The 14,777-nt window shown below is 44.0% G+C and overlaps 1 protein-coding gene across 1 annotated transcript; it reads right to left on the bottom strand.

Moving 5' to 3' along the window:
- Positions 1–1,558: 1,558 nt before the first annotated feature.
- Positions 1,559–14,053, bottom strand: TMEM212 (transmembrane protein 212). The gene is made up of 4 exons (XM_019532736.1): positions 13,736–14,053; positions 6,069–6,128; positions 5,167–5,490; positions 1,559–2,070 (listed from the first exon to the last, which is right to left on the bottom strand). Exons 1-4 carry the CDS (start codon positions 13,892–13,894, stop codon positions 2,053–2,055), a joined length of 561 nt encoding a protein of 186 aa, XP_019388281.1. The 5' UTR covers positions 13,895–14,053; the 3' UTR covers positions 1,559–2,052.
- Between the last annotated feature and the right edge of the window lie 724 nt (positions 14,054–14,777).

Below are 14,777 nucleotides of genomic sequence, written 5' to 3'. Positions count from 1 at the left end.
CTTCTCTGGGTTTGCCCATCCCAAATGTCTTTCCCCTGTGGGACCAAAGGGCCCAATGACTCATGCTCCCTCAGGTGGCGGTGGTCAGGGCTCAGCTCAATGGGGTCTCCTCTGCTGGAGCACCTCTCCAGGCTGCTCCAGGCACCTCTCCTCTGCTGCTGGGCTCCTCTCCACCCTGTGCCCCTCTTTGGGCACCAAGGGCTCGGCTCCTCTCAGCTGCTGCACACTGCTACTGGCTCCTAGGTGCTGAGCCTCACGCTGCAGCACTACCATTTCCCTGTGCCCTGGCTTGGCACCGAGGGCTCTCTTAGCACAGGCCGGGCCCTTCAGGCTCTGGCCAGCCATCCTCATGCCAGGTGGCTAACCCAAGCAGGCTCCGCTGCTCCCTGGCTCCCAAGGCTTATGCACCACCCCGTGCGCCGTGGGACCTGGCCACTTGCTGGGAGATGAGGTCTGAGCCACCTCACTGCAGCCCCAAGGCCCTACTGGGGTTGCAGGCTCAAGCCGCTGTTTGCAGCTCCCAAAGCCTGGGCTCTGAGCGCCGAACTGTGCGCCATGATGGGCCCAAGCAGTCTCATGCTGCTCCCAGGGCTGGCTCTCCACATACCATCCCTGTGCCCTGTCAACAGGCCAAGCAGTCTCATATCACTCCCATGGCTGCTCCTCCAGTGGCAGCTTCAGGAGCCTTGGGCCTATTTCCCACTGAAGAAAAGCACCCCAGTTTTTCTTTGCTCCGCTCTTCTTCAATCCCTTGCAGCATCTCCCCTCGTGCTGCGCACGCAGCTCCTTTTATGCAGTCCAGGGCTCCGCCCCGAAGTCTTCTGGACCTGGCAGTTTACGGTCTTCAGTCAGGTCCGGGGGAGCTCGTTTCCCCCTCCCCTCAGGAAAGGGGCAAGACTTTATTTCTCCTGCTGCCTCCTGATCGGTACACGGGCCCCACCAATCAAAACAGCGGGATCTGAAGCCTGGGACTCAACCCAGGCTCTGAAAGGTGAGCCTGCTACAGGTGGCTGTGGCAGCCAGAGGTGAGGAGGGCAGGGCAGCCACTCCCGGCGCCAGCCAGCCCACAGCTGGTTGTGCGCCTGCAGCCCCTGGTGCCGTACAAGGCAGGGAGGCGGCAGCTACCGAGCTCGGGGCCCCTAGTACCTCTGTGCTGGCCCAGGAAGCCTGCTCCCCAGCCAGGTCCTAAGCGTGCTACTGGGCTGGGCTACCATACCGCCCCAGTGGGTTGGGAGGGGCCCTTCTCAGCTGGCTTGGGCATGGGAGCCATGAGCAATCTGGCCATACAGACCCAGCTTGGGCTGCCCACCGCCTAAGCAAGAGCAGGAGGGAAAGCTGGGCAGACCCCAACTGGGGTCCTGTGCCCACCTAGAGACAGGAGAATTTCATCCCCACCCCCTGCTCCCTCTTTGCCTGAGGTGCTGCCCCAGCCAGTGTCTGGCCTCAGGGACAAGCCTAGCAAGGGCTGCTTCCTTCTTACTCTTCCAGGCACAGCTTGGCTAGGGTCCCTACAGGCCTGGGTGGGGGTTTAAATCCCTCCGCACTCAACCTGCAAAGATTGAATCAATTCAGGCTCTAGCTTTTTGAATGTCTGTCCCTAGCCTCTTAGAGGAACATGTTTGCTGTAAAGGCTGAATGCATTTGGGTGGAAGCTGTAAGCTATTTTCCTTCTGAGTTGGCTGAATATATGCTTCAGTCATCATTAATTGAGAGTGAGGGCACCTGTCAAAGAGAGAACAGATAGAGCAGAGGCAGACAAATACATGGATATGTATTTGTAGTAGTGGAACTTTAGTTTTGGTTTATTTGGTTGGGTTTTTTAAATCTCGGTGTAGATATTCAGTATTGTCCATCTACTTCGTAACCTTGGTTAAGGCTTAAAACTTTCACATTTAGAGCAGTGCAACCAACTCTTTATTAAAAAAAAAACATTTTGAGGGAGAAATAAAATAAATAACAGTATACTCACATGTTAACTGAAAAGTGTACTACCAAAGACTAATACTATCATAGTCCAAGAGATGTGCAGAAATGTCCTAAAATGATGGTTTATCATACATGTCTTTGTCCCTAGAAAAAAAATAGGTAAAATTGACTTCATCATTTTGAACGCCTTTGGCAATTTAGAAAATGAAATTCTTTATGACTGAAGAATGTGTTGTTACATCTAACTATATTGGTACATATAAACTGCTAGATTAATTTTGCCTGAGGACTATTGAGAACAGAATGAGGGTTCAGTTGAAGTCTATTAGTGCCTGCTATTGCAAGGTCATGATTTTATTTATTTCATAAGTTTTTAGCTTGATCTTAATGTAGCAATGATTTGCGTCTCTTGGGTGGGGTGGAGTTTCCCCAGGTGTGCAGTCGGGTGACAGTGCTGGCATTTCTCCTCTGAGCAAAATTTGGTGAAGGAAAAAACAACCACTTGTGAATGCTTTCAAAACAAAACTACTGAGCTGTTTTCTCACCGGCTTTCTCCGGGGTTGGGGGATGGAGGAAAGGCTCAGGGCTGTAATAAATTCATGAAATGCCTGATATGTATTTTGAGTTCATTGTTGCCTGACCAGTAGATATCTATAGCTTACCTAAACTGAATGCTAGAGAACGTGCAAATAAGCGTTCAAAAAAGAAGAGGGCTGCAACATTTTGCAAGAAAATGTGTAAAATGTAAGGCTACCTGGAGCAGGAGTAGCTTGACCTGTGGGTGTTTTATATGGCTATTTAATTGCATGTTGCACAATACTAAATGAGCACAAATTATGAGAATAACCACCACAGCTACGCAAATGCTGCTGGTTCTGAGAAAGAGTGGGGGGCTTATTTGGGAAACAGATGCTTGACTGATAATACCGTAGACTTCATGTGCACCATTTTAAAGGCTATACTTAGATTACTTGGATCTCTTATAGAAAGGAAAGACATATTCTAGTTTTCATATACTTATCATAAGAAAAAACCTAAAGTATTTTGAAGAATACTTTCCTTCTGTTGTTTTTTTTTGAATTGCAAAAATAACATTCAATAATGAAATGAAAACAAGCTGAAGAGCTATATTTCATGAAGGAGGCAAGCGCTAGTTACAGACAGCTGGAGCGTGTCTGGGCTGGTGTCTCTGTTCTTTTCTTTCTGCAAGTTCAGTACTGCTCCAAGAATGTAGACAATGCTGGCTACGACTGTTTCATATTTGATTTCCACACTTGAATCTGTGCTTGTTAAATGAGATCCCACTGTCAGGTCGGCACGCTTCCTTGCTGTTCCTTTAGGCTATATTATTTCTAAACGATCTGCTGTATTTGGGTGCCGTGCACAGGTACTGCTAATGATCTGGAGCAGCACTGAGTGAGGTACGGGGAGGCAAGACTGTTTTGTCATAACTGAGCTCATTGCATTGGTTTGGCATTGCACTTTTCAGATTTTCTTTTTCAGCCTCATCCATGGATAAAGCTCTCGTAACTCCTTGAGGGTGGATTCAGAAATGCAGGTTTTGGATGGGGTTTTGGACCTGTCTTGAGACTGCTGGATCACTTAGGTGTTTGGTTGTGTCTAGTCTCCATGCAAAATACTGACTATGTGCTTGGGAGAGAATTTTTGGGCAATTGAGTCTTGATTCTGCCAAGGGCTTAGCTCTCTAGTCACGGTCCAGCAAAATGCTCAACCTTGCAAATAGTCCTCCTGTCTTTCCTGGGACCATTCATGTGCATAGATTTAAGCATGTGCTTTAATTGCTGGTTTGGGGCCAGGTTGCTCAGCTTTTACAGGAAGCTCTTGGTGAAGTAGTCGAGAAGTGGTTAACACTGCAGCTGAATGCAGGAACCAGGGGATGGGGAAATGTGCAATGGAAGCATGTTGGAAGGGAAGCTGCGTCTGTAACTAACAAAGAATCAATTCATATCCTCTGAAAAATACCACGGAGGGCATGAAAATGATGAACATTATTAATATAGCTCAGGGGAAATATGAAATTCAACAGCTGTCCAGCACTACAGATTGCATGCTCTTTTGGCCTTTCTACCCTTACTTTAAACTAGGCTTAGAGCTTCCAACTTTCTCATTAAGCTTGTAACCATTCAATACCCATTTATATGACATGATTTATTATTCACTAAGTGCCAATAGTGCCAAATAAGAAGGCACAGCCCCTGCTTCAAGTAGTTTACAATCTGCTTTTGACAGAGCTGAGACATGTCTGATACAAATATACCATGGTGTGCCTGAGGTTGACGGCAGTGGTACAGGCAATGATCATTTGTTATTGCACTCGATTTCCGTATGCCCCAAAGGAATCTATTGCTGCACCTACTGAGACTGACAGAAATGTTGCCATTATTTCACTGGGAGCAGAACTGGCTCTGAATAAAGGTTGCGGAGAAGGGAAAAACAAAAGAGGTTTATTTGAAACAAAATGGGATTCTTTTCTTTAACAAAGATAAGGTTTTCTAATGTCTAATGGATCCCATCTGACCTCTCCCACTTCACCTGCATGTAGATATGATTTGGAAATCAGTGGAATAAGTTATGAAAGACACTTGATAGGTATGGCTTAGGGTGTTAGTATAGTATAGTCCCTATTACCCAGAGGTTTGTTCTGATATGGCTTGTACCTCAGCTTTGAGTCCTCTCGTGCTTTTCAGAAGCTGGTGCCTAAGAAAGCTCTGGCTAGGGTGGGGTGATACCTTTTAACTGATGACTTTTGACCTCTTGCTTTGTTACTCAGGTAACATATCAGTGTCTGCTCTGGCTTTAGCTATGTAGTATAGCCAGCCATCACTTCAGTCATAAGGGAGGATGAAAACTGAAATCTGCTATGCAGATCCGATGGGTCAGGTTCAGTTCCCATTAAAGTGCAAGGAAAGGCTCTGTTTGATGGAATGAGAGCCCTGTAATGAGAACGCCTTGCTGCATATACTAAAGGAATATTGCCATTAGCTGAAACAGTGTTTGGGTGCAAAGGATGCTGAAGGTCAACTTCTTATTTCCTTCCAAATGGAATAAGTATATACTATAAGTATATAGTTGCCTATATCTGAATTAATTCTACTGATTTCAGTCCTGATGTGTAAAGCTGGAATAAAGTGAATTCACAATCTGGTTTCCCCTTGAGCAGGAGTGACATATATGGTAGCAAGAGTCACAGTATTAAGTTAATCATTGATTAATACTCACATTTAAATGTCCAAACTGGAGTAGTCTTACAGTGAGCTTGATGACAAAAGCTGAAGATGCACAAAACATAGCAAAACTGGAGCAAAGGTCTAGTATTTGTAGAACTAGATAGTACCACTCGTAGGACAATGGGTCCTTGCAGATAGCTGTGAATTTGGTGTAGGGAAAAGGGATGAGAACCGCGTAACCAAGATAATTGGTCCCAGCAATCCCCGCAAAAGAATAGTAGCAGTATGGACCCAGGAGGGTGGCTGCAATGGCAACAGCAAATTGAATCGAGCTGCCTGTGATGCTCAGTACTCCAAAACTGAAACTAGCTTCCCACTGAAAAGAAGACAGAAACATGTTATTACTTTCTGACTGATAAGAGAAATCTGCTAAAAGCTTTTTAAATAGAAGAGTCAGGGAACCTTCTTGTTTCTTGACTTCCAACATGGAAAACAGACTTCATAAAAATTCTATCGTCTCTTATTCTGTGACCAAAATAAGAGACATAATGGAAGGGAAAATAAGCATACTAAATGTCATATAAGCCACTTATTAAAAAAATCAGTGAAACCAGATTTTGCTAAAAATACTCCAAGAATAAATTAGAGCAGATGTATTTTATGTATGCATTTGTCATGTACCATTACAGTGGGTGGCCTTTCAAAAAGTTAACTTCTATCCTTGAATACTCAAAAAGTCTGCATTTTAAAGGCCGGAAATATTTCTGGGACCAGGAGGCTCCTGGTAGAACGTTTAAATCATGCCCACAGTAAGCCATGTATGGTTTGGTTTGGTTTTTTTTTTTGATCCACAGCTTGAGTAGCAAATATGCTTTTCTTCTTGAAAGTATGATTTGGACTAACTCCTCAGTTCTACTGCATGTGACACCATATTGAATGACAGCGTACGTTTACCAGCGATCTTTGCGTGTGTTGTCTGTCAGCCAGAAGGACAAGCACGCCAGCAATAAGAGCCTGTGGGGGGGGGAAACGGAGAGTTACATGTGGTGACTTGTAATGCTAATAGTAGTACTTCAGATTCTGACGTACTGCACAAACATCGTTTGCCACTACTCGGTGGGCCATCCTCTGCTCCTACGAAGCATATCACACAATGGAGGTTCTGGTGGGATGGCACATGTCTGAGGGGAGGGGAGGGGAGGGGTGGTAACTGCATATGGCATGAGCTGAATAAGTTTATATGGTACGATTTTGAAATTAGCCTGCTAGGATACACAAGTTTCTTCCATTTTTTGGGGCAGCGCTAGTGAAGAGCAGATGGTGTGTTTAAGTCATCTTTTGTCTTTCCTAACCCTATAGCTGCAAGGGGCTGTTGCAGCACCCACTGTTAATGCCAGCTGGAGCAATTCCAAGGTAGCAGCTCTGCCAGCTGAGGAGCATGCTTATCATCCTCTCTCCTGCTGTGTGCTAACATGTCTCTACCTTAGAAGAGGGTTACGATAAAGCCAGCTACACTGGAAATCTCAGTATGGAGGAGTCTTTTCCCAGCAGGCATTTCAGAGTTGCTTTAAGGATATTTGGTCCCTGTAGCACAGAGTCCAAGGATCTCATGCTGTGAGAATAGAAGGGGTCCAGGTAGGAGAGAAGTCTGGTTCAACTTTCAGTGTGGTCAGACGCATCCAACTGAAAGGAACATTTTGTCTCCATTCCCCCAAAGCCAACATATTCAGCAAAGAAAACCTATTTCGAACATTACTTGGAGAATGGGTAAAATGAACCATTATGAGAATGACCTTCTTTTGTGCTAGTTGTCGTTCCTGTCATCCCTTCTCATTAGAATGATAATGCCTGCTCTGCTTGCAGAAGAATTGTAATAACACCAACACTTTTCACAATGGTTTATTTTGAATAGCTTGCTTGTTGTACTCTTCTCTCGCAGGGTACTGCTGTTACAATGTCATCTGCAGGAGTTATGTGCAAGACTTCCCTTGACGAGGAAGCGCTGCATCACATAATAAGGAGAACTAGCATGTGGTCGCTCAATGATAGAAGTGTGGGAGTACAGTTAACTTTACAGGTTTCCCTTGCTTTATGCAGGCTCTGTATGTGCAAATTCGCTCTTATGCAATGACCTTTTTATACCCAAAATTCGTTATAGGCGAGGCAAATTCATTCTCATGCAATCAGTGTGGTGGAAGCCCTCAATCAGCTGCTTTGTGCAGTGCATTGTGGGAGTGGCATGTGCCAAAATATCCTGTCTGGATCTGTGACGTGTTTCTGTAGTTGCCATCCCCATTATAGTAACATTCACCACCACCCTATGCTTGTGTGCACTGTCTGCTGTAGGTGAGTACCAAAATTGTCTTGTAAAAGTGGTAGAAATGGGTCTGGGCATCAGTACGGTCAAGGCCTTGGAATATATCCCTATTTGTTACATTGCAAAGTGGGTTCCCTTTATGTGAATTCGAGTTATGCACCTTTTTCCAAGAATGCACGTACAGCATAAACCAAGGGAAACCTGCACTTTTCATGGACTCAGACGTAGCATTGTATTTCTTTCTGTGCAGTGTGACCACAAATATTGGCGCGTATTGTTCATAATGAAATGGATTGATGCTGTGGTATCTCCTGTTCTACTTATGTTCTTGAATTATTGAAGGAAACCACTATGTAAAGTTCATTAGGAAGAAGAACTATGTAAGAGGGTGGAAAGGCTTTACCGTAAGCCACACTACCAGCAGGCATTTTCAGAACATAATAACTTTATGCTAAGACTCGTACCAGAGCTAGGAGATATGGCTCATTAAGTTAAGATACTAGGCAGGAGGATGTGCTCCTCAAAGGAAAGAGAACTAGAACAACAGGAGGTTCCTGAAGGTCTAAGAAGTTAAGTACAGAAAGAAAGCCAATCTTTTGGAAAGGGGACGACTTTGGATTCCACCAAGGGGCATTCTGCCCTTCTGGAGACGAAGGTAGCCACTTGGATTATATACCCTATCAAACAGGGTGAATGTGGGATAAAGGGGAAAGCTGGGCATGCTCATTTTATCTTTGCCATTGATCCAGGGCCAAATATGGTATGGGAGACAACGCTCTTCCCTATTTGGGGTAAACAGGCACCACTCCATTCACGTTAAACCTACTGGCAGTGACTTTGGCTCACTGTTCTTAACTTTCTGCCAGGATACATGAATATTGGATATATTTCTTTGCCCTGAATAGTTTAACATCGGGGAGTGAGAGCATTGCTGGAAGATGTGCTTGAAATGAGTCTGCGCATGAGCAGATCAGAAAGCAGCATGATCTGGGCACTTGCACAAGTAGAAGACTGTGTCCATGAAACCCCAGAACTTTGAGCAATACAGCCCTGTGGTTTGCTTTCTACTTCTGGCATGCTGACTTTCCATGGCACTTTCTATTTTGAATTTTTGATTTAAAGAATTTTAAAATGCTTCTCCTGAGGCTGAGCCTGAAGTTATATTCTTGGCATATCTATACCATAAAGTTCCCATGGTCAAAATCAAAAACATCTGGAGTCATGAGTGGCTGTTGGCTAAATTCATCAGAATTAAAGCTTACAAGGGATCCTACCAGGTTCTAGCCAGAGTAAATAATACAACAAAATAAGAGTAACTATTAAGAGCAATTGTAATACTGAGGCTACACTATGAGATGAGAACCAAAGCTTTTTCACAATATGCTTTTCCAGCTAAGAGACCTTCAATTTACACTTAACGCACATGTGTTTGATGGAACAAAGAACAAATTGAAGAAGGATGAAAGCAGGGGAGGGATTATTCACCCCTGCTGGTTTAGCTCCAGGCAGATAGTTTAAGCTATTAGATGATCAGTTTCCAGTCTGTTTTTAAATACTCTGGCAAGGAATTTTATTTTCTATCCCAAAGTCTAAATTGCTGTAAGATTGACACTGGGGGTTTTTTTATACATTGCTATTTTGTTTTATTTCTTAAGGCAGAACTTTTTCACAGTTGTGCTTGAAGAGTCTGGTCCAGTGTAACCAATGGGAGGCTTTCCAGGGACTTATAGCCAATTTTTTAAAGGGAAGCAGGTATTTCTCTGCTCAGTGCCACACATCGCAGGCTGTTGGCTAGCAGAACCTCCAGAGCTAACAAGCAGCTCTTTTCTCCCCTTTTCCTGCAATGGGGTCAATTAACTCCCTAAACCCTGGCTTTTTTAGAATCCTGTCCTGTCTAACGGGCAGCCCTGAATTGATGAGAGTTGGTTCAGGCCCTTTGCAACCTGAAACAATAGTTCTTGCAATTCTGTCTTGCATTTTGTTAGTTGTTACAGCTTTTAATGTTGCAAGGCCAATTGCCACTATCCCGTCCATGCTGGAGAAAGGGAAAGGTATAGTCTTCTCCCTTTGGAGTCTCCTTTTGGTGTTTTTCCTGTATTGTGGGGCCACTGGCAGGACAAACTGTTCCTCTGATCCCAGACAATGAAGTACAGCCACGAGAGATAGAGAATGGTGAGTCAAATTTCACATCGTGCCATGCAGTACATATACTTCCTGGCGGGACAGCCATCCATGGGTGAACTCGCACCAAGTGCACGATTCTGCTTTGGTCCATATCCTGAGAACAGTCTGTAAATTGCAGATGGTGGAGGGAGGATGGTGGATCCTCCCTTTACCATCAGCTGCTCAGCTTCCACTCCCAGCCCTGCTCTGGGCTGATTCTCTCTTACCATGGGCCACCTTCTGGTAATCCACCAGAAACTGTAAGTCTTGCAGCCTTACCCAGCCTCTGCATACCTTTTTCAGGCACCCAGTCCCTTCTGTTTCCTGCCCTGATACCTCCATTATGTCTAGTCTCTCTTCCAGGCATATGCAGCTTTGTGTTTCCAACCCCTTCCCAGTAATGCTCATAGTCCTCCAAATTGCACTGCTTCTGGCAGTGCCATTCCCATGTAGTCATGACCCCACTTTAAACGCAGAGCCAAAGCAGATGTGAGTCACACTAGCCCCAGCATGTCTTTCCAAGCTAGCCCTACCCCAGAGTTGAATGCCTGGATATATGTGACAGCCATTGTAGCCTTGCAGTCCCCAGGGAGAAAGTCTGCATTTAGTGGCTTGCGCAGAACAGGCATAATGCACTACCTCCAACACTGCCTGTGTCTTTATCGGCTCCACCAGTGACTTACAAACTATTTGTGTTTTCTAGAAAGCTCCCTGCTGTAGCTAGCCTTAGACTCTACAGTCCTGCACACCTCTGGGCTGCTGTTTTAGGCCTTCCTGGTGGCAGATGCCTGGGCAATCAGTGCTAGTCTTCCTCTTCCTCCTCATCCTTATCCTCCATGTTATCTTTCTTGCTCTCCTCAACATATCCAGCTCCTCAGGGAAGGCTATTCCACATGCCAGTACTATTTATACGAGGTTCTAGCAAGAGCTTATTAACCCAGCTCGAGCAGAATGGCAGTGTCCCACCTTATAGATGAGGATGCTGTTTGATGAAAGCCACAACCAGTGCTTAAAGCACTTTGAAAATACCAATAGGCTCTGATTGGTAAGCGTTGTTGGGACTGAGGAGCACCTGATATGTCTAGAAAAGTCAGTGATATCTGCCCCACCTGGCTGCAGAGTACCCCCAGAGTGCTGCGTCTCTCCCCACTGTCCTGTTGCTTGTCCCAGGGAACAGACCAAGGTTAGCCCTGGGATAACTCCTTATCCCCATAAGCGTCCGCTCCACTGCCTTTATAATGGACCTCACAGCTGCAGCAGGGGAATTTCTGCCAGCCTTGCTTTTGCATTGTGGCAGAAGTCTTTCTTTTCATAGAAGGGGTTAGCCTGGACTACCCCTTAGAGACCCCCCTTATTACAAGCAATCAGTAAGGAGACAAACAACAAAAGCATTTACTCTATAGAAGAAGAGTATTATACAAGGAAACTTGCTCCTGAGTTTGGAGAGGGAGAACAAAAATGCCATGTACAGTTTCTTACCCTCTCAATAAGCTAGCTTTCAGAGAGCCCTGCCATTATCTCCAGAAATCAGCCTTCCTTTGTGCTGATTTTTTTTTGTCAGCCTTGGCTGCTGGGGCCTTAGACCCTTTTCCAGCCTGGGAAAAATCCAAAGACCTCTGAGCCAGCTCCCCTCTATTTTCCCTGCTTCCCCTCTTTCCAAACTCCTCCTCCTCCTCCTCCCCCCCCAACCCCCAGCATTGTCTCAATTCCTTGTGGGTCTCCTCCAGAAATTTCTCTCCATGGGACACCTAGCATTCCTCTCCTTGATGAGCCATTTCTCTTAGATGCTTTTGCTATAGAGGAGTTGATTTCCCCATTAGTTGTAGACAGTGCCTTGGGTGCCCAACTCAATAATGTCTCCTTCTGCCTGCGTCTGGGAGTAGCAATTTCCTTGCTCTCATGTCAATAGCAACAAAGACTTAGCAGTTACACCTATTTTCTTATCTTTAATTATACATCCCTCTATTCTATTGATTAAACTATGACCAAGATACATATAGACAGCACAACATAATCTGTCTAATGATAGAATCAGTATAAATGGATGCAGCATAGCACTGGGTTTCCAACAAGACCACACATGCCATATTGGTGAAATAAACACCAGAAAATCTGCATGACACCCCATGAAGCTCCAGACCCTGGAGGGGCTTGTGACAGTATCTAAATGAATTAATCTGGCTCTTAATTCATGATGGGTAAATCCTGGTCCCACTGTATTTAATGGCAAAGTTCCACTGACTTCATCAGGAGGAAGCAAGCTTTGGACCTCAGATGCTAAATGCAGCCTAAATCTATATCTGTAATGCACAAAAAGCATGTGATGTGGTATTATTTAGGAAATTCGTTTCAACAGATCATCCTGTTCCTTGAGCTGCTGTCAACATCTGTCACTTCTATCACTGCGTATTCTTTAGCGCACACTGCTTGTGGCTGTACAATAAGATGAATGAGGTGCTGTTAGGGCAGTTGGCAGGTCCAAACCCAAGAATTCCTTGCATTACTTTCTATTACCATGATACAGTATCTTGCTCACTGCAGCACATCTACTCATTCATGTAACAATTCATTTCTTCATTTAAATCTGGCCATAGCATTGCCAGCTTCTAGACACAAAACTGTCTTCTTCCATCTGCTTTTTAAAACTGAACTCCCTTTTCAGGGAATGGGAAGCTCTGCTTAAATATTGCTAAAAAATGTGGTCTTTCAGTAGGAAAATGGGATAAGTAATTCAAGGAGCTGTGGGAACCAATGTGAGGCAAAGCTGGGGGGTGTTTAGAGGCTCAGATGAAATGGGATTTAGATTGGGAACACTTATTGGTTTTAATTTGCTAAATTGAAACTGCTTTCTGTTCTTGCACGTCTCTCTATAGACTGTACCAAATCCAAGAAGGGGTAAGCAGCTGAAAAAATAGGCATGGCATCTTTAGTGAACCAGATGCTATGTTAGAAATATCATTTGTACATGTTTCAGTCCTGTCAACGGCAAAGTTTTAAGGAAAGCCGTCCCTGGAATTGCAATCAAAAGCTGGTGCCAAGGCCAGGATTATGCTAGCTATAAGGAATGGCATCCTTGGTCAGTCTGACCCACAGTTTTGATGTGTATGGTATATATATTTGGATCCAAGTATCTTCACTAATTTTGACAAATTTAAGGGAACCATGGAAGTAACATACTTTTGACTGAGTGGCCATAGCTGCCTCTATTCTGTAACATGAAGATTAGAAACTGGCGGGTGGTTTCACCAGCCAAAGTATGGAAATAAAGCTTCCAAACCTGGCTCTGTTTAAAGCCCTTTCCTCAGGGCTGGGTTATTATCCTGAAAACAATCATAAAAACAAAATCAAATGAACACAAAACCACTGGATGATAATTCCTGAGAGACCTTCCCCACTTCAACCATCCAGGAGGGGAGAAGACCCACCCTTCCCTTAATTCCCCTTCTGGCCCAGTTTCCCCTTCCTTTATACTCCACCCTAGCAGCAAGACCAGCTAGGTCTGTTAACCCTTTACAGACAACCTTACCGATATTTTGTGCACCTCTGCTCTAATTTACCCTGTGCGTTGAGATGACTTCAGTTAGGAGGCACATGTCAGGTCTGAAGCTAGATTCTTAAATGATGATGAAAGTTTCATTAGACTATAGCTGCACAATCTTTTTCCTTCTTAAGCTTTATCCCACATGTATATCTCTGATTTCATTGTTTAAAACATAAAATAGAAGGAGCTAAAGGGCAATGAAGCTTTGGGGGGAACCCCCTCCCCAGCTGATTACTGGGAGAGAGAACCAAATTTATCTCAATTATAACAACACTGCTCTAGTATGTTAAGTCACATTTTATACAAGTGTAACTGCAATCGGAATTAGGTCCAGAGTGAATGTTTTGTTTTTGTTCCAAAAGCAAAAGTTTTTGACTGAAAACATCATGAAACAATCAATATGCCAATATTTACTGCAAAGTTAAATCTTTTGAAGCTCCTGTATATAATTTCATTTGACTCCAAGGACACCTCTAAAAACAAACAAACAAAAAAAGGGAAATTATATTAATTAGAAAGAAAGAAGAAAAGGAAATAGTTTTTCTTTTCTTTGCATCTCAATAACTTTTTTTTCTCCGATAATATTTTTGTTCTGCCTACCACAGCTCCATTCCAGATGGGACAGGCAATTCGAACACTCCAGCCAACAAACCAAGGCTTGTAAGAAAAAGCAGGAAAAAAAGCCAAAATTCCAGAAAAAATGCTTGTAATCCCAAAGGAACTAAGTACCCATCCCGTAACCTCATATAAGCTCTTCATTCTTGGAGGCCCTCTCTGCTAGAGTCACAGCAAGGATTAAAAGTAAAACACTTTGTGGTAAACAGAAGTTTCTTAGAGACTGTCGTCATGACATGAGCTGATGTTTAATCATGCTAGGTAAACATTATTTGATTATCTAAATATCCCTACATATTGTACTGAATTAAAGCAGGCCCATAACCTGTGGAATAGCATGTATGTGTATTTGTGTGTTTATAATATTTTTTCTCCCCAAAGAATCATTCCAGTCCACTTTCAGCTGCAGAAGTTTCCAGCCAGTCATTTTGAATTCCTCCTCTCTTGTCTTCCCATGAGGAGTGACCACTTCCTATTGTATGGAAAGCCAGACACTTGCTGGCCAGGACTGTAGTTGTCATTTCCAATCCTGACCTGTCCGTTGGAGCCAAGTTGAAACCCAACATCCTTTGTGTCCAATAGATCAGCGTACACAGAACACAGATGTATCTCTGTGCATATGACCATACTCACCCCAGCTGTAGTTATTTTTTAACATGTAGTTTGTAGCAAGAAAACATCATTTGGGAATTTTGCTTGTTTCAGTTTTAAAATCAAATGCGTTGCACAATTAACGCTATTTCTATCTTCTGATCTTCTAAAATATCAAATTTAAAATTCAGCTTTGAGCACAGGAAAGATGAAGGGCGTTGGAAAGTGTGTGCACTGGTGCTAGTGCAAAAAAGGCTTTGAGCTCAATGGCAACAGGAGGAGACCTCTAATAAGTCATACAAACAAAGCTGCTAACAAGACAGGATCCCACCCCTCCTATACCAGCCATGCCAATATATTTGGATTGAAAGAACTAAAGCAATTATTCTTTATGCACTTTATCACGTGTAATGCCTGAGCCATCACTGCATGCTGC

This window comes from Crocodylus porosus, unplaced genomic scaffold (genome assembly GCF_001723895.1).
Source record: "Crocodylus porosus isolate Cpor-Errol unplaced genomic scaffold, CroPor_comp1, whole genome shotgun sequence".
Classification (NCBI taxonomy): Eukaryota; Metazoa; Chordata; order Crocodylia; family Crocodylidae; genus Crocodylus; species Crocodylus porosus.
This window is presented reverse-complemented; position numbering and strand designations above follow the sequence as displayed.